This window comes from Helianthus annuus, chromosome 16, assembly GCF_002127325.2.
Source record: "Helianthus annuus cultivar XRQ/B chromosome 16, HanXRQr2.0-SUNRISE, whole genome shotgun sequence".
NCBI classification, from domain to species: Eukaryota; Viridiplantae; Streptophyta; class Magnoliopsida; order Asterales; family Asteraceae; genus Helianthus; species Helianthus annuus.
The window spans coordinates 186,299,943-186,327,877 of record NC_035448.2 but is presented as its reverse complement, the minus strand read 5'-3'; the positions used below and the strand labels follow the sequence as shown (position 1 = coordinate 186,327,877).

The 27,935-nt window shown below is 42.1% G+C and overlaps 1 protein-coding gene across 1 annotated transcript; it reads left to right on the top strand.

Moving 5' to 3' along the window:
- Positions 1-13,241: 13,241 nt before the first annotated feature.
- On the top strand, positions 13,242-14,163 carry LOC110940712 (E3 ubiquitin-protein ligase ORTHRUS 2). The gene is made up of 4 exons (XM_022182273.2): positions 13,242-13,466; positions 13,717-13,819; positions 13,908-13,969; positions 14,061-14,163. Exons 1-4 carry the CDS (start codon positions 13,381-13,383, stop codon positions 14,161-14,163), a joined length of 354 nt encoding a protein of 117 aa, XP_022037965.1. The 5' UTR covers positions 13,242-13,380.
- Positions 14,164-27,935: the final 13,772 nt, after the last annotated feature.

Genomic DNA, 27,935 nt, shown 5'->3' with positions numbered 1-27,935 from the left:
ATATGATATGCATATATGTAACATGACATTTATAACTATGGTGTACATGCATCTTTTAAACCAACACAATAATTGTTAGCATTATAAATAAAAAAATAAAAATAAAGTAGATATCGAAATTTAACCATATATAAACCACAAAGTTGTAAGTTAGAATTTCTAACTTCTCCAAAACAATTTCTCCACACACAAAAGTAACTTATATAAGTGAATCCAAACACTCTAAAAACAACTTATTAACTTTTGTAAGTCAATAAGTTATAAGTTGCTCCAAAATAAGCTGTTGGGGAATTTCGGTTTGCCGGATGATCAGAGAGGCGTGTAGTCACTCTCAGATCAAATTATTTCGGTGGTTCACCCGAATAATTCAATCGGATACAACTCTGATTTCGAGAATAGAACCATTGTATGTTTTTGTGTGCGAATTTTGAACCAGAAAAAATGATCAGAAATTGTGTATTCGAATTTTGGGGGTGTTTCCAGATAACTGCCTCTGGCAGTTATCTTTTAATTTAATTTAAATTGCATTAAGACATGCCTTAATTTTGTCTGAAAAATTAGGACAAATTTTTCACAAATTTTATTTTCTAAGGCATTTTCCATAAAGCAATTTAATTAAAATAAATTTTTTCCAAGTTGACCTGGCAGCTCGACCCCAGCTAGGGGCTCTGCCCCTTGGACCCTGCTCCTAGGGGCGCTGCCCCCGAACCCCCGCCAAGGGGGCGCTGCCCCCTTGGAACCCCCGTAGAGTACGGGCTCCGCCCGTACACTTCAAATAATAATAACTCAAACAAGCGTGCACTCCCGCACCTCCTAACTTGCTTGATGTGTATTATTATTCGCTTTGATCACCAAGTCAATCCCCGATTACACTAAAATATCTAACATAACCTAACCCAAACACCCACTATCTTGTAGTTGATTTCCCTTTTTATAATTTGTCAATTTTTTCTGGTTGTAACAATGGTTCCATTGCTGAGAAAAATTAGCCTAGTTTAAGACCTGGAGCAGTTTCGATTACAATTCCTTCGATGGCCGGCAGCTGCTACAACTGCTCCTATTGTGAGCAACTCTTGCAAAGGCCCATCACGGTATTATTATTATTTTTCAAAAATTATATCATCATATTTATCTTTGTTCATCATTATTTTGTTCAAAAATATTCCTTTGTTTATGTTACAGATACGATGCGGTCACAACTATTGTCTCGAGTGTTATGAGAAGCGTGTTGCTGATGGGAGGCTTACTTGTGTCATATGTTCAAGAGATATGCCGCGTCAAGTTCGAATAAATTGGTCACTTTTAAGTACGATGAAGAAGGCGATGGGGATTGTTTCTCCCGATCCTTCTACGCTACAACACTCCATGATTTATGTCATAGACAGAAGAAGTAGAGAATTCACCGTTGACATTGCTTTTGGGCAACCCAAACCCATTTATCGTGTCGTAAACGATAAGAAAGCAGTCCTCATTCACAAGGATGGGCGTGTATGTGTTATTGCCCCACAAGATAACCTTCTTGAAGAGCCTGACCATGTAAGAGATATATTGGAAGATCTGGTAAAAAAAAAATAAGTTTCCTGTGGGGTTTTATGGAGAAAATGAGGATGATGAGGATCATGGAGATTGGTTCCTTTACACCGGCAGGTATGCAATATATAATAATTGTTTTTTGAGTTAATTAATGTTTTCGTCCATGTGGTTTGCCAAAAATCACTATTTCAGTCCATTAGTTTAAAATTTGCGATTTCAGTCCCTGTGGTTTCACTTTCGTAACCATTTCAGTCATTGCGGTTTCACTTTCGTAACCATTTCAATCCATTTATTCTGTAAGTACATGGACTGAAATGGTTACGAGGCTGACTGAAATGATTACGAAAGTGAAAGCACAATGACTGAAATCGCAATTTTTAAACTAATGGATAGAAATAGTGATTTTTGACAAACCAAAATGACGAAAACAGTAATTAACTCTTGTTTTTTAAATCTTTTATTTGCAAAAGGTCTCAAAACATGATCTATATCTTTTCTTTTATCGATTCTTATTAACAGAGATGATAATAATGAAGCTTTACGGGTTAGTTATGAAAAGGGCTACCCGGTAAGTGTTATGAGGTATGCTCTTATGACATTATGCATGAATCTCATTGAGTATATTTACAAATTTGTTTCTAGAATTGCTATTTCACAAATAACCACATGATTGTGTACAAAGTGACATTGGTTTTAGTGTAATGTATAGGGTTTATTTGTTCAATAATATTTTAAACTTTTCGAATTTCATGGTATATATATGTTCAAAGACTTGTTTTAATGAATGTTATATTTTATTTTACTACAATTATATGTTTTTGTTGTTGGTTACACATGTGTAAATCGCTTTATTACATGTGTGTAAATTAACTTTATACTTGTAAACTACTTATTTACATATATGTAAACGTAAAAAAGTATATGATATGCATATATGTAACATGACATTTATAACTATGGTGTACATGCATCTTTTAAACCAACACAATAATTGTTAGCATTATAAATAAAAAAATAAAAATAAAGTAGATATCGAAATTCAACCATATATAAACCACAAAGTTGTAAGTTAGAATTTCTAACTTCTCCAAAACAATTTCTCCACACACAAAAGTAACTTATATAAGTGAATCCAAACACTCTAAAAACAACTTATTAACTTTTGTAAGTCAATAAGTTATAAGTTGCTCCAAAATAAGCTGTTGGGGAATTTCGGTTTGCCGGATGATCAGAGAGGCGTGTAGTCACTCTCAGATCAAATTATTTCGGTGGTTCACCCGAATAATTCAATCGGATACAACTCTGATTTCGAGAATAGAACCATTGTATGTTTTTGTGTGCGAATTTTGAACCAGAAAAAATGATCAGAAATTGTGTATTCGAATTTTGGGGGTGTTTCCAGATAACTGCCTCTGGCAGTTATCTTTTAATTTAATTTAAATTGCATTAAGACATGCCTTAATTTTGTCTGAAAAATTAGGACAAATTTTTCACAAATTTTATTTTCTAAGGCATTTTCCATAAAGCAATTTAATTAAAATAAATTTTTTCCAAGTTGACCTGGCAGCTCGACCCCAGCTAGGGGCTCTGCCCCTTGGACCCTGCTCCTAGGGGCGCTGCCCCCGAACCCCCGCCAAGGGGGCGCTGCCCCCTTGGAACCCCCGTAGAGTACGGGCTCCGCCCGTACACTTCAAATAATAATAACTCAAACAAGCGTGCACTCCCGCACCTCCTAACTTGCTTGATGTGTATTATTATTCGCTTTGATCACCAAGTCAATCCCCGATTACACTAAAATATCTAACATAACCTAACCCAAACACCCACTATCTTGTAGTTGATTTCCCTTTTTATAATTTGTCAATTTTTTCTGGTTGTAACAATGGTTCCATTGCTGAGAAAAATTAGCCTAGTTTAAGACCTGGAGCAGTTTCGATTACAATTCCTTCGATGGCCGGCAGCTGCTACAACTGCTCCTATTGTGAGCAACTCTTGCAAAGGCCCATCACGGTATTATTATTATTTTTCAAAAATTATATCATCATATTTATCTTTGTTCATCATTATTTTGTTCAAAAATATTCCTTTGTTTATGTTACAGATACGATGCGGTCACAACTATTGTCTCGAGTGTTATGAGAAGCGTGTTGCTGATGGGAGGCTTACTTGTGTCATATGTTCAAGAGATATGCCGCGTCAAGTTCGAATAAATTGGTCACTTTTAAGTACGATGAAGAAGGCGATGGGGATTGTTTCTCCCGATCCTTCTACGCTACAACACTCCATGATTTATGTCATAGACAGAAGAAGTAGAGAATTCACCGTTGACATTGCTTTTGGGCAACCCAAACCCATTTATCGTGTCGTAAACGATAAGAAAGCAGTCCTCATTCACAAGGATGGGCGTGTATGTGTTATTGCCCCACAAGATAACCTTCTTGAAGAGCCTGACCATGTAAGAGATATATTGGAAGATCTGGTAAAAAAAAATAAGTTTCCTGTGGGGTTTTATGGAGAAAATGAGGATGATGAGGATCATGGAGATTGGTTCCTTTACACCGGCAGGTATGCAATATATAATAATTGTTTTTTGAGTTAATTAATGTTTTCGTCCATGTGGTTTGCCAAAAATCACTATTTCAGTCCATTAGTTTAAAATTTGCGATTTCAGTCCCTGTGGTTTCACTTTCGTAACCATTTCAGTCATTGCGGTTTCACTTTCGTAACCATTTCAATCCATTTATTCTGTAAGTACATGGACTGAAATGGTTACGAGGCTGACTGAAATGATTACGAAAGTGAAAGCACAATGACTGAAATCGCAATTTTTAAACTAATGGATAGAAATAGTGATTTTTGACAAACCAAAATGACGAAAACAGTAATTAACTCTTGTTTTTTTAAATCTTTTATTTGCAAAAGGTCTCAAAACATGATCTATATCTTTTCTTTTATCGATTCTTATTAACAGAGATGATAATAATGAAGCTTTACGGGTTAGTTATGAAAAGGGCTACCCGGTAAGTGTTATGAGGTATGCTCTTATGACATTATGCATGAATCTCATTGAGTATATTTACAAATTTGTTTCTAGAATTGCTATTTCACAAATAACCACATGATTGTGTACAAAGTGACATTGGTTTTAGTGTAATGTATAGGGTTTATTTGTTCAATAATATTTTAAACTTTTCGAATTTCATGGTATGTATATGTTCAAAGACTTGTTTTAATGAATGTTATATTTTATTTTACTACAATTATATGTTTTTGTTGTTGGTTACACATGTGTAAATCGCTTTATTACATGTGTGTAAATTAACTTTATACTTGTAAACTACTTATTTACATATATGTAAACGTAAAAAAGTATATGATATGCATATATGTAACATGACATTTATAACTATGGTGTACATGCATCTTTTAAACCAACACAATAATTGTTAGCATTATAAATAAAAAAATAAAAATAAAGTAGATATCGAAATTCAACCATATATAAACCACAAAGTTGTAAGTTAGAATTTCTAACTTCTCCAAAACAATTTCTCCACACACAAAAGTAACTTATATAAGTGAATCCAAACACTCTAAAAACAACTTATTAACTTTTGTAAGTCAATAAGTTATAAGTTGCTCCAAAATAAGCTGTTGGGGAATTTCGGTTTGCCGGATGATCAGAGAGGCGTGTAGTCACTCTCAGATCAAATTATTTCGGTGGTTCACCCGAATAATTCAATCGGATACAACTCTGATTTCGAGAATAGAACCATTGTATGTTTTTGTGTGCGAATTTTGAACCAGAAAAAATGATCAGAAATTGTGTATTCGAATTTTGGGGGTGTTTCCAGATAACTGCCTCTGGCAGTTATCTTTTAATTTAATTTAAATTGCATTAAGACATGCCTTAATTTTGTCTGAAAAATTAGGACAAATTTTTCACAAATTTTATTTTCTAAGGCATTTTCCATAAAGCAATTTAATTAAAATAAATTTTTTCCAAGTTGACCTGGCAGCTCGACCCCAGCTAGGGGCTCTGCCCCTTGGACCCTGCTCCTAGGGGCGCTGCCCCCGAACCCCCGCCAAGGGGGCGCTGCCCCCTTGGAACCCCCGTAGAGTACGGGCTCCGCCCGTACACTTCAAATAATAATAACTCAAACAAGCGTGCACTCCCGCACCTCCTAACTTGCTTGATGTGTATTATTATTCGCTTTGATCACCAAGTCAATCCCCGATTACACTAAAATATCTAACATAACCTAACCCAAACACCCACTATCTTGTAGTTGATTTCCCTTTTTATAATTTGTCAATTTTTTCTGGTTGTAACAATGGTTCCATTGCTGAGAAAAATTAGCCTAGTTTAAGACCTGGAGCAGTTTCGATTACAATTCCTTCGATGGCCGGCAGCTGCTACAACTGCTCCTATTGTGAGCAACTCTTGCAAAGGCCCATCACGGTATTATTATTATTTTTCAAAAATTATATCATCATATTTATCTTTGTTCATCATTATTTTGTTCAAAAATATTCCTTTGTTTATGTTACAGATACGATGCGGTCACAACTATTGTCTCGAGTGTTATGAGAAGCGTGTTGCTGATGGGAGGCTTACTTGTGTCATATGTTCAAGAGATATGCCGCGTCAAGTTCGAATAAATTGGTCACTTTTAAGTACGATGAAGAAGGCGATGGGGATTGTTTCTCCCGATCCTTCTACGCTACAACACTCCATGATTTATGTCATAGACAGAAGAAGTAGAGAATTCACCGTTGACATTGCTTTTGGGCAACCCAAACCCATTTATCGTGTCGTAAACGATAAGAAAGCAGTCCTCATTCACAAGGATGGGCGTGTATGTGTTATTGCCCCACAAGATAACCTTCTTGAAGAGCCTGACCATGTAAGAGATATATTGGAAGATCTGGTAAAAAAAAAATAAGTTTCCTGTGGGGTTTTATGGAGAAAATGAGGATGATGAGGATCATGGAGATTGGTTCCTTTACACCGGCAGGTATGCAATATATAATAATTGTTTTTTGAGTTAATTAATGTTTTCGTCCATGTGGTTTGCCAAAAATCACTATTTCAGTCCATTAGTTTAAAATTTGCGATTTCAGTCCCTGTGGTTTCACTTTCGTAACCATTTCAGTCATTGCGGTTTCACTTTCGTAACCATTTCAATCCATTTATTCTGTAAGTACATGGACTGAAATGGTTACAGGGCTGACTGAAATGATTACGAAAGTGAAAGCACAATGACTGAAATCGCAATTTTTAAACTAATGGATAGAAATAGTGATTTTTGACAAACCAAAATGACGAAAACAGTAATTAACTCTTGTTTTTTTAAATCTTTTATTTGCAAAAGGTCTCAAAACATGATCTATATCTTTTCTTTTATCGATTCTTATTAACAGAGATGATAATAATGAAGCTTTACGGGTTAGTTATGAAAAGGGCTACCCGGTAAGTGTTATGAGGTATGCTCTTATGACATTATGCATGAATCTCATTGAGTATATTTACAAATTTGTTTCTAGAATTGCTATTTCACAAATAACCACATGATTGTGTACAAAGTGACATTGGTTTTAGTGTAATGTATAGGGTTTATTTGTTCAATAATATTTTAAACTTTTCGAATTTCATGGTATATATATGTTCAAAGACTTGTTTTAATGAATGTTATATTTTATTTTACTACAATTATATGTTTTTGTTGTTGGTTACACATGTGTAAATCGCTTTATTACATGTGTGTAAATTAACTTTATACTTGTAAACTACTTATTTACATATATGTAAACGTAAAAAAGTATATGATATGCATATATGTAACATGACATTTATAACTATGGTGTACATGCATCTTTTAAACCAACACAATAATTGTTAGCATTATAAATAAAAAAATAAAAATAAAGTAGATATCGAAATTCAACCATATATAAACCACAAAGTTGTAAGTTAGAATTTCTAACTTCTCCAAAACAATTTCTCCACACACAAAAGTAACTTATATAAGTGAATCCAAACACTCTAAAAACAACTTATTAACTTTTGTAAGTCAATAAGTTATAAGTTGCTCCAAAATAAGCTGTTGGGGAATTTCGGTTTGCCGGATGATCAGAGAGGCGTGTAGTCACTCTCAGATCAAATTATTTCGGTGGTTCACCCGAATAATTCAATCGGATACAACTCTGATTTCGAGAATAGAACCATTGTATGTTTTTGTGTGCGAATTTTGAACCAGAAAAAATGATCAGAAATTGTGTATTCGAATTTTGGGGGTGTTTCCAGATAACTGCCTCTGGCAGTTATCTTTTAATTTAATTTAAATTGCATTAAGACATGCCTTAATTTTGTCTGAAAAATTAGGACAAATTTTTCACAAATTTTATTTTCTAAGGCATTTTCCATAAAGCAATTTAATTAAAATAAATTTTTTCCAAGTTGACCTGGCAGCTCGACCCCAGCTAGGGGCTCTGCCCCTTGGACCCTGCTCCTAGGGGCGCTGCCCCCGAACCCCCGCCAAGGGGGCGCTGCCCCCTTGGAACCCCCGTAGAGTACGGGCTCCGCCCGTACACTTCAAATAATAATAACTCAAACAAGCGTGCACTCCCGCACCTCCTAACTTGCTTGATGTGTATTATTATTCGCTTTGATCACCAAGTCAATCCCCGATTACACTAAAATATCTAACATAACCTAACCCAAACACCCACTATCTTGTAGTTGATTTCCCTTTTTATAATTTGTCAATTTTTTCTGGTTGTAACAATGGTTCCATTGCTGAGAAAAATTAGCCTAGTTTAAGACCTGGAGCAGTTTCGATTACAATTCCTTCGATGGCCGGCAGCTGCTACAACTGCTCCTATTGTGAGCAACTCTTGCAAAGGCCCATCACGGTATTATTATTATTTTTCAAAAATTATATCATCATATTTATCTTTGTTCATCATTATTTTGTTCAAAAATATTCCTTTGTTTATGTTACAGATACGATGCGGTCACAACTATTGTCTCGAGTGTTATGAGAAGCGTGTTGCTGATGGGAGGCTTACTTGTGTCATATGTTCAAGAGATATGCCGCGTCAAGTTCGAATAAATTGGTCACTTTTAAGTACGATGAAGAAGGCGATGGGGATTGTTTCTCCCGATCCTTCTACGCTACAACACTCCATGATTTATGTCATAGACAGAAGAAGTAGAGAATTCACCGTTGACATTGCTTTTGGGCAACCCAAACCCATTTATCGTGTCGTAAACGATAAGAAAGCAGTCCTCATTCACAAGGATGGGCGTGTATGTGTTATTGCCCCACAAGATAACCTTCTTGAAGAGCCTGACCATGTAAGAGATATATTGGAAGATCTGGTAAAAAAAAAATAAGTTTCCTGTGGGGTTTTATGGAGAAAATGAGGATGATGAGGATCATGGAGATTGGTTCCTTTACACCGGCAGGTATGCAATATATAATAATTGTTTTTTGAGTTAATTAATGTTTTCGTCCATGTGGTTTGCCAAAAATCACTATTTCAGTCCATTAGTTTAAAATTTGCGATTTCAGTCCCTGTGGTTTCACTTTCGTAACCATTTCAGTCATTGCGGTTTCACTTTCGTAACCATTTCAATCCATTTATTCTGTAAGTACATGGACTGAAATGGTTACGAGGCTGACTGAAATGATTACGAAAGTGAAAGCACAATGACTGAAATCGCAATTTTTAAACTAATGGATAGAAATAGTGATTTTTGACAAACCAAAATGACGAAAACAGTAATTAACTCTTGTTTTTTTAAATCTTTTATTTGCAAAAGGTCTCAAAACATGATCTATATCTTTTCTTTTATCGATTCTTATTAACAGAGATGATAATAATGAAGCTTTACGGGTTAGTTATGAAAAGGGCTACCCGGTAAGTGTTATGAGGTATGCTCTTATGACATTATGCATGAATCTCATTGAGTATATTTACAAATTTGTTTCTAGAATTGCTATTTCACAAATAACCACATGATTGTGTACAAAGTGACATTGGTTTTAGTGTAATGTATAGGGTTTATTTGTTCAATAATATTTTAAACTTTTCGAATTTCATGGTATATATATGTTCAAAGACTTGTTTTAATGAATGTTATATTTTATTTTACTACAATTATATGTTTTTGTTGTTGGTTACACATGTGTAAATCGCTTTATTACATGTGTGTAAATTAACTTTATACTTGTAAACTACTTATTTACATATATGTAAACGTAAAAAAGTATATGATATGCATATATGTAACATGACATTTATAACTATGGTGTACATGCATCTTTTAAACCAACACAATAATTGTTAGCATTATAAATAAAAAAATAAAAATAAAGTAGATATCGAAATTCAACCATATATAAACCACAAAGTTGTAAGTTAGAATTTCTAACTTCTCCAAAACAATTTCTCCACACACAAAAGTAACTTATATAAGTGAATCCAAACACTCTAAAAACAACTTATTAACTTTTGTAAGTCAATAAGTTATAAGTTGCTCCAAAATAAGCTGTTGGGGAATTTCGGTTTGCCGGATGATCAGAGAGGCGTGTAGTCACTCTCAGATCAAATTATTTCGGTGGTTCACCCGAATAATTCAATCGGATACAACTCTGATTTCGAGAATAGAACCATTGTATGTTTTTGTGTGCGAATTTTGAACCAGAAAAAATGATCAGAAATTGTGTATTCGAATTTTGGGGGTGTTTCCAGATAACTGCCTCTGGCAGTTATCTTTTAATTTAATTTAAATTGCATTAAGACATGCCTTAATTTTGTCTGAAAAATTAGGACAAATTTTTCACAAATTTTATTTTCTAAGGCATTTTCCATAAAGCAATTTAATTAAAATAAATTTTTTCCAAGTTGACCTGGCAGCTCGACCCCAGCTAGGGGCTCTGCCCCTTGGACCCTGCTCCTAGGGGCGCTGCCCCCGAACCCCCGCCAAGGGGGCGCTGCCCCCTTGGAACCCCCGTAGAGTACGGGCTCCGCCCGTACACTTCAAATAATAATAACTCAAACAAGCGTGCACTCCCGCACCTCCTAACTTGCTTGATGTGTATTATTATTCGCTTTGATCACCAAGTCAATCCCCGATTACACTAAAATATCTAACATAACCTAACCCAAACACCCACTATCTTGTAGTTGATTTCCCTTTTTATAATTTGTCAATTTTTTCTGGTTGTAACAATGGTTCCATTGCTGAGAAAAATTAGCCTAGTTTAAGACCTGGAGCAGTTTCGATTACAATTCCTTCGATGGCCGGCAGCTGCTACAACTGCTCCTATTGTGAGCAACTCTTGCAAAGGCCCATCACGGTATTATTATTATTTTTCAAAAATTATATCATCATATTTATCTTTGTTCATCATTATTTTGTTCAAAAATATTCCTTTGTTTATGTTACAGATACGATGCGGTCACAACTATTGTCTCGAGTGTTATGAGAAGCGTGTTGCTGATGGGAGGCTTACTTGTGTCATATGTTCAAGAGATATGCCGCGTCAAGTTCGAATAAATTGGTCACTTTTAAGTACGATGAAGAAGGCGATGGGGATTGTTTCTCCCGATCCTTCTACGCTACAACACTCCATGATTTATGTCATAGACAGAAGAAGTAGAGAATTCACCGTTGACATTGCTTTTGGGCAACCCAAACCCATTTATCGTGTCGTAAACGATAAGAAAGCAGTCCTCATTCACAAGGATGGGCGTGTATGTGTTATTGCCCCACAAGATAACCTTCTTGAAGAGCCTGACCATGTAAGAGATATATTGGAAGATCTGGTAAAAAAAAAATAAGTTTCCTGTGGGGTTTTATGGAGAAAATGAGGATGATGAGGATCATGGAGATTGGTTCCTTTACACCGGCAGGTATGCAATATATAATAATTGTTTTTTGAGTTAATTAATGTTTTCGTCCATGTGGTTTGCCAAAAATCACTATTTCAGTCCATTAGTTTAAAATTTGCGATTTCAGTCCCTGTGGTTTCACTTTCGTAACCATTTCAGTCATTGCGGTTTCACTTTCGTAACCATTTCAATCCATTTATTCTGTAAGTACATGGACTGAAATGGTTACGAGGCTGACTGAAATGATTACGAAAGTGAAAGCACAATGACTGAAATCGCAATTTTTAAACTAATGGATAGAAATAGTGATTTTTGACAAACCAAAATGACGAAAACAGTAATTAACTCTTGTTTTTTAAATCTTTTATTTGCAAAAGGTCTCAAAACATGATCTATATCTTTTCTTTTATCGATTCTTATTAACAGAGATGATAATAATGAAGCTTTACGGGTTAGTTATGAAAAGGGCTACCCGGTAAGTGTTATGAGGTATGCTCTTATGACATTATGCATGAATCTCATTGAGTATATTTACAAATTTGTTTCTAGAATTGCTATTTCACAAATAACCACATGATTGTGTACAAAGTGACATTGGTTTTAGTGTAATGTATAGGGTTTATTTGTTCAATAATATTTTAAACTTTTCGAATTTCATGGTATATATATGTTCAAAGACTTGTTTTAATGAATGTTATATTTTATTTTACTACAATTATATGTTTTTGTTGTTGGTTACACATGTGTAAATCGCTTTATTACATGTGTGTAAATTAACTTTATACTTGTAAACTACTTATTTACATATATGTAAACGTAAAAAAGTATATGATATGCATATATGTAACATGACATTTATAACTATGGTGTACATGCATCTTTTAAACCAACACAATAATTGTTAGCATTATAAATAAAAAAATAAAAATAAAGTAGATATCGAAATTCAACCATATATAAACCACAAAGTTGTAAGTTAGAATTTCTAACTTCTCCAAAACAATTTCTCCACACACAAAAGTAACTTATATAAGTGAATCCAAACACTCTAAAAACAACTTATTAACTTTTGTAAGTCAATAAGTTATAAGTTGCTCCAAAATAAGCTGTTGGGGAATTTCGGTTTGCCGGATGATCAGAGAGGCGTGTAGTCACTCTCAGATCAAATTATTTCGGTGGTTCACCCGAATAATTCAATCGGATACAACTCTGATTTCGAGAATAGAACCATTGTATGTTTTTGTGTGCGAATTTTGAACCAGAAAAAATGATCAGAAATTGTGTATTCGAATTTTGGGGGTGTTTCCAGATAACTGCCTCTGGCAGTTATCTTTTAATTTAATTTAAATTGCATTAAGACATGCCTTAATTTTGTCTGAAAAATTAGGACAAATTTTTCACAAATTTTATTTTCTAAGGCATTTTCCATAAAGCAATTTAATTAAAATAAATTTTTTCCAAGTTGACCTGGCAGCTCGACCCCAGCTAGGGGCTCTGCCCCTTGGACCCTGCTCCTAGGGGCGCTGCCCCCGAACCCCCGCCAAGGGGGCGCTGCCCCCTTGGAACCCCCGTAGAGTACGGGCTCCGCCCGTACACTTCAAATAATAATAACTCAAACAAGCGTGCACTCCCGCACCTCCTAACTTGCTTGATGTGTATTATTATTCGCTTTGATCACCAAGTCAATCCCCGATTACACTAAAATATCTAACATAACCTAACCCAAACACCCACTATCTTGTAGTTGATTTCCCTTTTTATAATTTGTCAATTTTTTCTGGTTGTAACAATGGTTCCATTGCTGAGAAAAATTAGCCTAGTTTAAGACCTGGAGCAGTTTCGATTACAGCGGTGGTAAGCCACCAGATCCGATTGCAATACCTCAGTTGAATAACTCAAGGCCGACATTGCATCTCAAAAAAGCCCAACGAACGAGATCTGACGATGATTCTGGAAGGCACAACACTGAAACCTGTTTATTTTTTCTTGTGTCACGAATTGTCGTCCCTAATCAAGTGTTCACAGATAATGTATTTTTGATTCAGAAACTATAGATACAAAAGACAGCTAGTATTTAGTTTCCCAGCTGTTTGTTGTTTTGAGAATCTTATTAATTTATATTGCAATAGACGAGAATATCTTATGAAAAGACTAAAAAGGACGTTTATTAGTCAAGATAAGTGGTCATGTTTCTGTTTATCATCTTTTTTCTTTTGTTAGTAAAGTTTTATTTATTTTCTTCCATAGAGTCTCACAAAGCTTCTGTAACAAAATGAGCAGGTGCAATAATGGATATCGATCAGCTTATGAACCTGAGAATGGATTCATCAGGTTTGATGGGGCATACAGAATTGAGAAATGCTGGAGGAAATCTGGAATTCAAGTAGGATGTCTCAATATTGGCTTGTTAATTACTTAATAGGTCTGAACTTTTCCCAACAATGTTTGTTGACTTTTAATTACTCCTATAGGGACGTGATGTCTGGCGGTATCTTTTTGTTCGTTGTGATAATTATCCTGCTGCTTGGACAAGGTCTGTTATTGCTCTCGTGAAATTTATATTTTTCAGCATATGAAATTTGTAAAATGAACTTCAGATATTTACATTGATTATAATTTTACAGCGATAAATATGGAGACCGTCCAAGGCCTTTGCCTATTGAGCTGCAACGTGGAACTGATGTTGTAGAAAGGAAGGGACCCCCTTATTGGGATTATGATGTATGATAATGCAGCTTTTTCTAAGATTTAACTTCTTTTGTAGATTATTTTGTTAGTATAACTGCTTTTTAGAAACTGATCATTACATTTTATGAACCATTCCTCTAATTGTGGTGCAACGTTTATATAGTGAAAAACTTCTCAAAGGTTAGTAATTTTAGGCTTTTAGGAATTTGAGTTAGATTTTTCATCTTTTTTTAAGATGTTTTTGTATAGAAAATCAATTGCATTAACTTTTAATGAAAATCTTATTTAATAAAGTAATTGTGGTGCAGAGTGTGCTTGTAATATGTGCAACAAAGTGATGGATCTTCCCCTTACTACACCGTGTGCTCACAACTTCTGCAAGTCATGCTTGTTGGGTTGTAAAGATAGAAATGTTATGAGATGTCCTTCATGAAGTCGTGACATTTATGCTTTTTTGCTTAATCCACAGGTATATGGGCTAATCTAACATAATATGTTTGTGCGCTAGAAGTTACTATAATATGTTTGTGTGTTAAATGTTTTAAATTTAATCAATTAAAAAATCTTGGCAGGTAAATGAAGAAATGCTGACTCTAATCAAATCATTTCAGAACCAGAGACCGACCGAACAAAAGGAAGTTATTTATCTGTAGATGTTGCCAGGACCAGAAGCAAGAAGAAAGCCAAGAAGTAATTGATGGAATAAGGCACATGGTTATCGTTAGATGTTACCATTAGGATTAGTGACTGGTTTGGGTGTGTTTCGGGAGATGTTACTGTTGGAATTAGTGACCGTTTTGTGTGTTTCTGAATAAGTTTGAGGTAGTCAAACAATCTGGGTAGATTGGTTAGGTTGTTGCGAGTATTATGCGATTTTTATTCTATTTTAGTTTTATTTTAGACTTATTGTAAGCTAGTTTCTGTCATGTAATCTCCTCTTTAAGGGGCTGTTTGGTAGCCTCTGAATGGTCATTAAGAGACTACCTGTAACACCCACCCCGTAACCTGGGTTATTGTGCACAATTGATACACTTACAGCGGAAACAAACTAAACTTTCATTAAAACTTATAATAGTCTGAGTACAACACTGATGAAACAATGGTTAACCGGGCAGGGTTAACTCACTGGTCTCGTCAAGAAGGGTTAATCCCTTCCTCTCGAGGATCGCTGGCTGGATCACCGGTGGTTGATCTCCTGCACAAGGAAACAAGCCGTGACTCGTAACAAGGAGGATGGGGTGGGGGGTGCTCCTTGTTACCACTCTCCGGCGTGAGAATCAGTAGTTTGCTTGGGAAGCAAAGTAAGATAGTAGTAGTAGTGAGAGAGTTGTGAGAAGATACCTCAAACCTGGTTTGGGGTTGGTATTTATAGCCGAGGAGTGGAGGAGGATGATGATGGATGGACTGACGACGTGCTGCCCCTTTTCAGGTGTGTCAGGCTCGTCGGTTATGGAGGTTACGCCACGTCAGTCCATTGCTTACGTAGCTCTGACAGGTAACTGTCATTGGTGCCACTTGCACTGTGGTGTCAGTACCACTTGCTTGAGTACATAGGATGCGGTGCAAGCCGCATCGCTACGTGTGGTAACATCTGAAGTTACCGCGTCTCCTACTTGTGATCAAGGAATACGCGAGATGCGGTGCTAGCCGCATCGTCGTCTTGCCTGCATCCCTTGTCGTGACGAAAATGTCCGTAGGGTGCGGTGTCAGCCGTACCACTACGTTCATCTCCTTCTATGCCTAAGGTAAGGCTTTCCTGTATTGATAGAAGTGTTCACTGGACGCGGTGCGATGCCGCGTCGCTGTGAATACTTCCGTTTTCGTACACCAGATGTGATGCTATGTCGCATCACTCTACCGTTCTCCTGTTCCATGTAAGTCCTCCTTTGTTACTAGATAGATTGGATTCAACCCTTGTGTCGATGCGTTCCCGCATGGGCATAAGTAGGTTGTTAGCTAGTGGGGGTTTTGATAAGGGTACTGGTCACTCGCGGTCGATGCTGACGCGAGATCTGGGACCATACCCCTTCAAGTCCCCCCAGTCTAGTGTTGCTGCCACATACAAGGTGTATGTGGGAGGAGTACTGGACTATGGTGTTTGGAAGGTAGTTTGGAGTCTGGAGAAGATCCTAGACCATGTGTGGTCTTTTCTGTATGTAAATGAAGCTGGAGGTCCGGAAGGGTCATCTGACGCCTCTTCCGTATCGGTGAAGGGAACTCGTCTGATGCGAGATTTTCAGCCGATTTATGTCACCAGGTGGTCTGCCACCTGTTGTTGTGCCGAAGGTCTCTTGGAGACCTTGTTAGTAATGCTGCACAAACTTCGAACCAACCTCTGAGATGGTGGTTCGAAGGTCTGTGGAGGTTTCCCATCCTTTAAAGGTGGGCTTTTCTTCATACCAATTGTTGAATTGGTGCATGAAGAAGAAAAGAAAACTTTTGGACCAATCTTTGAGACTGGGATCAAAAGTTGTTGATGCTTGCAAGTGCTTTGCTCAAGCTCTATGTTCAGCATCGAGTTATGAGACGACAATCCCTTTTTTGTGGGGTTTTCGTGTTTATCGTCATAGCTCTCTAGTAACCGCATGTTCTTTGCGGTTACCTCGTTGCGTCATTGTTAGCCATGTTTGGTCGAACAATGTATATTCATACTATGGGTAAATAAACATGGTCATAGGCAAGGGTATGCCCACCATTGTTTATTTTATGCGGCCCATAATCGGGTTAACAAAGTCATAAGCAGACTTGTTACCGCTGTTCGGACGCTTGTTGTTCGACGAGAGTTTATTTAGAGCGCTGTTCTGCGTTCGTTTTGGAGCCACTTACCTTCCCGCTCCAATACCGAGTTTGCCATGCAGTAGCATTTGTTCGGTGATGTGGAGTGAGCTTGGCTCTTCCGTAGCAACCACTCTGCGGAAGCTATGGTTATGTCCGTAGCTCCTCGTGAGTGTCTGTGGTTTTGTATTACCACATTTGCTCGAAGTGGGTGTGGGTCGGATGTAGCTCTTGAAGGTTCAGGAGACAGGGTTGCTGATGTGCGTTCGCGTGCATACCCTTCCTTCCTTTTGTTAAAGAAGGTGTTCATATACCCTCTGCGGTTGTGAACCGGGCAGGAGGGATTTGAAGCTTGAAGAGAATGAAGGCAATGCAGTTCCCCTGTGTCTGAGATGCGGTTCAGTCCAACGGCCAACGCTGGTTCTGAGCATCTGACACACCTGAACGGGCTCGTGTGTCTCATGTCCGCATATTCCACGTGTGCTCGTGGGTCGTGCGGATAGGTATTATATCCCCTTGTAGTGTAAACATATATGTTTTTACCTATTTTTAGGGGTATGTTAAAAAACGACATGCGGTATGGGTTATGGTGCGGTATACCAGAGAAACCGCATGCCGCTTATAATTGGATAATGTAGTCGCTTTTTGTTGCATACGTGGCTGGACGCACGTGTGAGTTGGTGGAAGTTGGTGAGATCTTCCTGGCATGTGCTGAAATGAAAGGACGTTTACACTGCCCGAGGCATTAAATGCACTGTAGCGAAGAGTGTAAACGTCTCTTGTGTCAGGCGCGTGGGCGGCCACGCGCGCGTGATAACCGTCAGCGGAAACGGCGCTCGACACGTGGTGTCCTATGATTCGCTCTTTTTGAACGTGATCATTCGTTTTCTCCCTCCGCATTAATTGCGATGGGTATATAAGGGGAAACCGTTCGTGGTTTCCCCTCACTTGTTCGAAAATTCAAAAAATTTGCCGTTTGAGAGAGAAACTGTTATCTGTCTTCTCCGACGAAATTTGTTGAAGTTCCAGTGAGGGTTTGTAGTTTTTCTATTTACCATCTTTTGTTTCTTGAATATTTTTGATGGCTGAACCATCGAATCCACACAATGTGGAGGGTGAAAACCCTGAACAGCCGGTAGTGGCTGAAGAAGAAGACGAGGATGATGATGTTGATGTTCCCGGTGGTGGGTTACCGGTGTTGAAGTGGACAAAAGGTAGTTTTAAAACCCTGATGGCCACTGTTCAGATGGCCAAAGACTGGAATGCTACTTACCCACAAGTGGGGGACACCGGTGCCGATGCTCCGGCCGGTTATATAACCTTGTGGGCGGATTTTTTCACCCACGGCAACCTTAGGTTGCCGGTGACGGTGTTTGTGGCGGAGGTATTGGAGTATTATCACCTCCATATCTCCCAGCTTAGTCCTTTCGGAATGTTCCGAATTCGGAATTTTGAGTACACATTCCGTGCCCATGGCCTGCCCATTTCAGTGGAGAATTTCCGGCGTTTCTACCAGTTGACGGTGAACACCGGTTTTTTCTCGTTCACTCAAAGGCATGGGAGTCTGAAGTTGATGACACCCCCTAAGGGTGTGACAGGCTGGAAGAAGAGGTTCTTCTACGTTAAAGCCTGTGCGGTCTATGCTAGCATGTCTTTCAGGAATGTCGATGTTGGAGTTTCCGATGAAGATATTCCTGTTGCTTCCGCGAAGACCGCGGATTGGTTCTCTAGGCTGCGGCCTATTGAACTCAAGAAGTTGGATAATGACCAACTGTGGATATTGCGGATGATGCTCTCTAGACCGGATAGGAAGGAAAGGCCCGTGTTGCGGGAACAGGGTGGTGGTAAGCTTGTTACCCTTTGTTATTTTCCTTTTCCTAAGCCTTTGTAATAACTTGCATGCATGTATTAGCGGATGCGGTTGGCTTGTGGAGGATGTTCGAGCCTGATTTCAAGGGCCAGGTTGAACTGATTGCGGTTGAGCTGAAGAAAGGTTTCAACCTTGAAATTCTGAAGAACTTCCGCGTACCGTCGAAAGCGGTGCTGGAAGCCCCGGTTCCGGGAGACGCAAGAGGTACGTCTTACGTGGCATTAGTTTTTTCAGTTTGTCTTTTTGACTGGTTCTGTTGATGTTGTGAATCCAGGTGTCCTTGCGGATTTGGGGAAGTTTGAGAAACGCGTCCCCAAAAAGACTGTGGAGAAGAAAACGGTGAAGAAAACCGTGCGGGGTCGTGGCAAGGGGAGTGTTGAAGGCTCAGCTGCCCCTTCTTCCGTTTTTGAAGCCGCAGGTACCTATCAATCTTGTTCTCGGGGATATACCGATTACGTCGTAGTATCTGACACCCTTGAGGGTTTGGGTGTTATAGGTAGTGGTGCGGCCGCGGGTGGAACTGCTGTGGTTCCCCCCGTTGTTGGAGAGAAAAGGGGACCAGAGCAGAAAGCTGCTGGTGGTGGTGAACCGAAGAGGCGGAGACTGCAGACCAGGAGAGTTGCTCCGGTGCAGAAGAAACCTGTGGCTGCTGCTGGTAAGTATATCCCTTTTCTTCGTGTTGTATGTACAATGGGTGGGAAATACTCATTGAATACTCTTTGTATTGCAGAATCCCGAGATGCGGGGTATTCTTTTTTCGACATCCCTGCGTCTCCTCCGCACACTGCTGTCGCGGGTGCGGGTGTTTTGAAGGAGAAGGTCGCGCCTAAGGAGCCTGCGGCCCCTTTTGCTGGGCCAGTTCTTGATCCCCCTTTGGAGAAGACGGTGGAGGCGACTGCTGACCGGATTTTTGACACTGTGGACTCCTCGGACAATCTGATCTCTCCTGATGAGGGTGACGGATTGAACTTGAGGTTTTCAGATGTCGGTAAGCAGAAGTCTGATGCTGAGGTGCGGCAGCAGGATGCTGGGCCGCAGAAGTCTCCTGCTGGGGAGAAAGGTAGCGGCTCGTCTGCTGGTTATGACGGGCCTCCAATTCAGCCTGGGGAGTCTGAATTGGAGTATTATTACCGCACCTACTGCCCGGGTCGCAGTATGGTGTATCACCGACCCCCCTGGACTGTTATGCAGGGGGATGATATTTCTAACGACCCTGCGGCATGTAGGGAGATTTTGGGTGGTCTGGGGACCCCGTTTGAAGTCGAGCGTGCCCGTGCCGCGCCCCGAGAGCTGCGTATTAACCAGCTTTCATCGATGCTGGTGGGGACTTCCATTGTGGCTAATGCCATTTTGGAAGATTATAAGGTGCTGGGCCGCCGCGAGGAGGAGGCCACTCGTATGCGGGCGGAAGCAGAGAAGTTAGTCGAGGCTGCTCGTGTGGGTGCGGAGCAGCTCGAGAAAGACAAGGCTGCTTTTGAAAAGCAGAAACAGACTTCTGAATGGGCTGCCGCTGCCCAGCTGAAACAGGTGCGTACCCTTGCTAAACTTCTTGCTGATGAGCGCAAGGGTTGGAACGAAAAGTTGTCCAACGAGCGCAAGCAATGGAATGAATCTTGGGCTAAGCAGAATAACATTCTGTTTCATGCTCGGCAGGAGCTAACAAATGCCAAGGCAGCGAATGCTACCTTGAGCCAGGAGAAGGCTGCGGCTGAGGCCGTTTCTGTGAAAGCGCTGCAGGCGAAGGCCGACGCCTTGAAGGCCCTTGAAGAGGCCAAAGAAGCCGGGGCTCGTGCCTCAAAGGCCCATGAAGAGGCCGCAGAGAAGGAGAGCCGTGCTTCTAAGGCTCTTGAAGAGGCGAATGCGGAGCGCATTCGTTTAGGCAAAGTTGTTGAAAGCCTGCAGGTACGTTTCTTTAACTTTGTTGCTTTCGTCCTTTATTGTTTTGAAACATATTCACCGAGTGAACTGTTTGCTGTTCTTGTAACAGGCTGAGGTGCAGGCCCGGGAGGTCGCGGTTACGGACCTTACTGCCCGCGTGTCTACTGCGGAGGAGCGGGCCGACGCTGCTGCTGAGGCCAAGGATGCCTTGGTGTCCTCTTTGAACCAGCTGGAAGCTGACCGTGAGTGGTTGCGGACTCACGATATCGCGCGTGTAAGTATCCCTTGCCTTTATATTTGCTTGGATTAGTATTCAAGACTTATGATCCTTTCATTGCAGATTGTCGAGTCTATCATGAACGCTCCTGAGACCTCATCTGGTCTGGACCTGGTTAAGGAACGTGCGCGCGATGCTGGCTTCAAGGCTGGTTATAACCGCTGCATTGGGCATATCAATGTATTATCCGCAGGCGGTTATACTGATCAGGCATCCGGGTTCCGTGATGTGGATACCGAGGGTCGTCTGAAAGCGGCCGTAGCCTCCTTTTATGACACGCCCCTTGCCTGTGTAGGGGAGCTGGACGAGTGTTTGGAGGTTGCGGACTATGTTGACCGCTTGCGGATGCTTTACCCTGATGTGGAAGAGGAAGAACCCGCTGGTGGTGCCGGAGGAGACGCGGGTACCAGCGGTACAAAATAGGGTTTAGGTTGGCGAGTGTGCCTCCTTCTTGTATTCCTCTTGTATAGAATAGGAACTTTATGTAAATTCCGTAAGCATCATGTGGATACTTGAATTTTTTGAATATAAAGTTTCTTTGTTCAGTTTGTACAAGTGTTTTTAATTCTTGCATGTCTGAACGTGTGTATGCGTAATCTTTACCCATTTATGAACGGGGTCAAGTATACTCCATACTTTTGTTGTATGGGTATGCATCAATTCTGTTATTTACCGTGTGAGGGTTTTAGAATTGCTTAAGCTTTGTAAAAGCTTATATTACCGGAACTCTACCCATTTGTGAATGGGGTCGAGTGTACTCCATACCTTTGTCGTATGAGTCCGCGTCAATTCCATTGTTTGCCTTTTTGGGCTCAGGAATTGTGTTAAGTGTTTAACAAAAACTTGTGTATCCGGCCGGATAAAACATGCAAGTCTGTTTGCCTTTTGCTGGCCTATTACAATATTTGTGTGTGGTTACCACTTTGTATGGGTATCACGAATGAAGATTTTGCCAATCTGTTTTTGGGATACCGCAAAGTGGAACACGCATTTGTAATAGTAATAACAAACAATAATGTAGAAAATTGCTTATTTATTTATTTGCAAATGGCCTGCGGCCCGATAGGTTACATAGAGAAATGTAAGAACATGGCTTACATATAACAGCGTCGAAGCTGTTGTGCATTCCATGTGCGTGCGATAGGTTCGCCTTCTAGTGTTTGCAATCTGTACGCGCCTTTCCCTAAGACCTCTTTGATGAGGTAGGGTCCTTCCCACTTGGGGGCGAGTTTGCCTGGGCGCTCGGCATTAGATGCCTCATTGTCGCGTAGGACGTAGTCTCCTGGGTTGAAAGTACAAACGCGGACGCGCGCGTTGTAGTACTTTTCAAGTTTGGATTTATATTTGGCCTCGTTAATGGCAGCGTTTTCGCGCCTTTCTTCCAAGAGGTCCAAATCGATCCTGCGTTCCATGTTGTTGTCTTGTTTTTCAATAGCCAACATTCTAGGAGAGGGGAGACCTACTTCTGCGGGGATCACCGCTTCTGAACCGTAGACTAGGCTGAAGGGTGTTTCCCCATTGCTTGTTTTTGGGCTTGTGCGGTGAGCCCATAAGATACTTGGGAGCTCATCGACCCAGCCACGCCTGGCCGTTCCCAACCGTGCCTTGATCCCTTCGACTAGGCTTTTATTGATACTCTCGACTTGGCCGTTCCCTTGCGGGTGTGCGACTGAGGAGAATATGTGCTCAATGTGTAGCTCCTCTAGCCATTTTTGAAATTCGTCGGCAGCGAAGTTGGTGCCGTTATCGGTGACAATGCACATTGGTAATCCGAAACGGCAGATGATGTGTTCCCAAATGAATTTTCTTGTTATCATAGCAGTGGTTGAGGCGAGTGGTTTTGCTTCTACCCATTTGGTGAAGTAATCAACCGCCACTATGATAAATTTAACCGCACCTGGAGCGTCAGGGAAAGGTCCCACAACGTCAATTGCCCATTTCTGAAAGGGCCATGCGGTTGTAACGGGGACTAAGTTGTTTTTTGGCCGCAAGGTTTTTGGAGCATGACGTTGACAGTCGATGCACTTGCGCAACTCTTTGACGGCGTCCAGGTGCATGCCGGGCCAGTAATACCCGGCATTCATGATTTTGGCCACTACCATGCGTGGTCCAGCGTGTATGCCACATATGCCCTCGTGTATCTCTCGAATGAGGTATGTGGCATCCTGGGGGTTGACGCATCGTAGTAGTGGCCCGAGGTATGACTTGCGGTATAAGATACCGTCTCCCATCTGATAATGGCACGCTTTGTATTGTAGTTTGCGTGCTTCTGATTTGCTTTCGGGAGTCACACCGGATTGTAGATATGCGATAATAGGTGTCATCCATGATGTTGAACCGTATTGAATGACGTTGACTTGGCGCAGGGGTACCGAAGGATTTTGCAGGATTTCGATGCGTATCTCCTTTGCCAAGTGTTGGAAGCTGGTAGATGCAAGTTTTGATAGTGCATCTGCGGACTTGTTTTCGCTTCGATTAATATGGCGAATATTGAATGAAGCGAATTTGGATTTTAGTTGCAGTACTTGCTCGAGGTAGAGGATCATGATATCCCCCTTTGCGGCATAGTCGCCGCGTACTTGGCCTGCAACTAACAAAGAGTCGACGTGGGCTTCCAGATGTTGCACGCCGATTTTGACTGCTAAACGTAGCCCCGCTAACAGAGCCTCATATTCTGCCTCGTTGTTTGTGCTTTTGAATTCGAGGCGGATTGCATATGTGAGTTCTTGGCCGTCGGGGCTGACGAGTCGCAGACCTGCACCCGCTCCTTCATCGTTGGAGGCACCATCTGTGAAGAGTGCCCATGTTTCTGAAGAGGGTGGCGGTGGTGCAGGAGTTTGTGCTTCTTCGCATTCTTGGATGCGATTCACCGGTACTTCGGCGGCGAAATCAGCTAAGATCTGGCCTTTAATTGCGGGGCGCGGTTTATAATGTATCGTGTGCGCGCCCAGCTCGATGGCCCATTTCGCTAATCGCCCAGAGATGTCGGGTTTGGAGAGGATCGGGCCGATCCTGTAATTGGTTAGCACTGTGATGACGTGGTTTACGAAGTAGCGTCGCAACCGTCTTGAAGCGTGCACTAGTGCTAGCACCAATTTCTCCATTATTGAGTACCTCGTCTCTGGGTCGTTGAGCATCTTGCTGATGTAGTAGATGGGTGTTTGAACCCCCTTTCGCTCCACAATTAGTACCGCACCCACCGCGTTGTCCGCGGCGGATAGGTATAGTATGAGTGGCTCATCTTTGCGTGGTGCGGTTAAAGTTGGGAGTTGTATCAAACACTCCTTCATTTCCCGGAAGGCCTGTTCAGCCTCTGCGGTCCACTGGAATTGTTCTTTCTTTGAACAGCTCCGCAGTGTCTTGATGAACGGATAAGACTTAGCTGCGTGGTTGGCTAAGAATCTGTTGAGTGCCGCTAGCCTGCCGGCTAGCCGTTGCATATCCTTCATCGATGAAGGCGATGGCATGCGCTCGATCGCCTGGACCTTCTCCGGGTTTACCTTGAATCCATCTTTAGTCACGATGAACCCAAGGAACTTGCCTTCTTCCATTCCAAACGAGCATTTCCCTGGATTGAGCTTTATGTTAACGCTTCGCAGAGTTTGGAATGTTCTTTCGATATCTGTGAGCATGGTATCTTCTTCCATGCTCATGACGACCAGGTCGTCCATGTAGATTTCGACACTTTTGCTTATTTGGCCGCGGAAAGTGTCGTTCATCAACTTTTGGTAGGTTGAGCCCGCGTTACGCAACCCAAACGGCATTTTTGTATAGCAGTAATTTCCGGTGGGAGTCCGGAATGCCGTTTTGTCTTCATCCTCGATTGCCATTTGTACTTGATGGTATCCTTTGTAGCAATCGAGGAAACACTTCCACCTGAACGGTGCGAGATTATCGACCTTTTCGTCGATTTCTGGAAGCGCGTAACAATCCTTGGGGCAGGCTTTGTTAAGGTCTTTGTAATCGACGCACATGCGCCAGCCCCCGGACGGTTTTTCTACCATGACTGGGTTGGACAACCAAGTCTGGTATTTAACTTCCCGCAGGATGCCTGCGGAGAGCAGTTCTTCGATCTGCTCTTGCATCGCCTGATTTTTAGCTGACCCAAGGTGGCGTTGGCCTTGGATCACTGGCTTGATACCTGGCATGGTATTCAAGTGATGCTGCGCAACATCACGTGGGACCCCGGTCATGTCTGCGGGTGTCCACGCGAAGATGTCTTGGTTCCTGAAGAGGAGCTGCTTCAGTTGCGCTTTGGTGGTCGGGGACAAGGCGTGACCCAATGTGACCTTTTGTTCTGGGTATCTCGCGTTGAGAACCCATTTTTCTGGCTGGTCATTTGGGGTGGGCCTTGCGACCTTGGTCGGACGTACTTCGTCCGACATCATGACGTCCCTGCGGGCATAGATTATCGCGACCCCCGATTCGGTTGGGAAACCAACCGCAGAGTGGGGGACCGACGTAATCATATTGAAATCTCCTTGGGATTCTCTCCCGAGGAGTACGTCATATTTGGAGGTGTGAGGTAAAACCATGAAGTTTACCTCTTCTGTCCTTGTGCGGTTTCCGCTGGAAAGACGCACAGGAAAAGTAATCTGGCCCAGGGGAAAGACAGTTTCCCCTGCGAACCCGGTTAACGGGTAATCTACTGCTTGCAACCGATCTTTGTCCTCCTGGTCGAACTGGTTGAAGCATTGTTCGTAGATTATATCAGATGTACTGCCCGGGTCGATGAATAGACGCTCGGTGCAGTAGTGTGCCAGTTGGCCTGAAATGACGACGGCGCGCCTATCGCGCGGTCCGCCTCGGACTTTTGGAAAGACGACTTGTTCGTCCTTCCAGTCACATTCCGGCCTTCTTGCCGCTTTCCGCGGCCTGCCCTTGCCTCCGTGGATCATGTGGGTGGAAGCCACGTGCATGGTTCGCTTCCCGGAGGAGGTACCTTCGCCGTGAGGGGTAATGCGCTTGGTGGGTTTTTGCCCACCTGGCAAAAGATGTTGCAGTTTCCCCTCCTTTAAGGCGCGTTCAATCTCCAGTCGGAGACTGATGCAGCTGTTGGTGGTGTGGCCCGAGTCCTTGTGGTACTCACAGTAGAGTGTGAGGTCCTGATTTTTCTTGGACTTCATTGGTTGGGCCGGTCGCAAGAACTGTGGGTCCGCAAGGAGGACCTCACTTGGCGACATGGTGATCTCGGTCCAGTTGCGGTCCCGAGATTCTTTCTTGGACGCCCGATTGTCTCGGGCGGGGTTGTAGTTCTTTGGGTCGAACGTGTTGGTTTGCGGGAAGTATGGTTTGGAAATATCGCGATTTCCAACGTCCCGGTTGCGTTTATTGTTACGCTTGGACCCTTGTTGGGATGTTTCGGCTTGGGGTTTTGCCTTTGCCACATGCGGTTCGAGTGACCGCTGTGTCTGGGCGTATTTCTTGACCGCAGTCATGACATCTTCCCATTTTTTGGGCAAGCCCTCCTTGCCAGAGATGGTCATGATCATCTCTCTGTCTTTGACGGCCCGGATGAAGTGGTTTCGTGCCATCTGGTCTGCCACGTCACCTATCTCCAGGCACTCTTTATTATAACGGACGACGAATGCTTCGAGCGATTCGTCGTTCCTTCGCCAGATGTTCATGACGTCACACGAATCTCGTTCGTGGCGTCGCTGCTGGCAAAAATGTGCGAGGAACTTGCTGCGCAAGTCCTCGAATGAATCCAGTGATCCCACTGGCAAAGAATCGAACCATGCCCTGGCCAGGCCCGTAAGGGTCTGGGGGAAAAAATTGCACCAAGTGGGTTCATCCCACTGGCCGTTGATGCCCGCGCCCATGAAGACGTTCATGTGGTCGTCCGGGTCGGTCGAACCATTGTATTTTCCAACGTTGAATGGGAATTTTGTCGTGGTGACATGGGCGTTGGCAATCCGCGTGCCGAACTTGGAATTTTCGGCCGCTGCCTTTGGCCTGTATGGTTCGTTTGCAGGGCCCTAAGGTATGTGTTGCGGGGGTGACTGGGAGGAACATAGTTGCGTCCTCCCGGTCTGCTACTGGTGTCATGCGAATCACCGCGGTAGCTATGGTCGTCAGGGTCGGTATGACCGTACCCTTCGGTGTGTGGTTGTGGGCCCAATCGGCTCTGAATGCCGGGGCCGCGTCTGGAGGTTGATCGCCTCCTGTCCTCGCCATGGGGGCCAAGGCGGGTGTGTACCGGTCCTCTGGTGTGGGACCCGTATGAGGAATCATCCTCGTTGAGGGTGTGGACCGAACAGTAAGACGATCCCCTTTCTTCACGCCGGCTCCTTGAAGCTGGGCGTGAAAGGATCCTGCCGTCGTATTGTAAAATACGCTCGACAGGGGTGTGCGGTGCTGGGGGAAGCCCAGCTCGTATATTCGCTTCAGTACAAGCGCGGTTGTATGCTGCAGTCAGCGTAGCTACCTGCTGCTCGTACCAGGCATGAATGGTCGTGCCTGGTGGGATCACAGATGGGAACTGTGATAAGTCATGTCCGAACATAAAGGAGGGGCTCCTTTGTGTGGACGTGCCAATGTGTCCGGGTTGGGAGGTCGAGGCATTGACCCCTACCGGGTTTGGGATTGGAGGATTTTGGTTATCCGCAGTATTGTTTTGGTGATCAGTCATGATCGTGAGAGAGGAAAAAAGGGATGGATTAGAAAATGCTAAGAGTAGCGGTGGGCGCCAATGATGAAACAATGGTTAACCGGGCAGGGTTAACTCACTGGTCTCGTCAAGAAGGGTTAATCCCTTCCTCTCGAGGATCGCTGGCTGGATCACCGGTGGTTGATCTCCTGCACAAGGAAACAAGCCGTGACTCGTAACAAGGAGGATGGGGTGGGGGGTGCTCCTTATTACCACTCTCCGGCGTGAGAATCAGTAGTTTGCTTGGGAAGCAAAGTAAGATAGTAGTAGTAGTGAGAGAGTTGTGAGAAGATACCTCAAACCTGGTTTGGGGTTGGTATTTATAGCCGAGGAGTGGAGGAGGATGATGATGGATGGACTGA

What these genes read in the sequence shown, in the direction of transcription:
- LOC110940712 (XM_022182273.2), top strand. Translation starts at nt 13,381, where the DNA reads ATGATTCTGGAAGGCACAACACTGAAACCTGTTTATTTTTTCTTGTGT. An exon ending in GGAGGAAATCTGGAATTCAA is followed by an intron (nt 13,820 to 13,907) that starts GTAGGATGTCTC and finishes TTACTCCTATAG; the next exon opens with GGACGTGATGTCTGGCGGTA. An exon ending in TATCCTGCTGCTTGGACAAG is followed by an intron (nt 13,970 to 14,060) that starts GTCTGTTATTGC and finishes ATAATTTTACAG; the next exon opens with CGATAAATATGGAGACCGTC.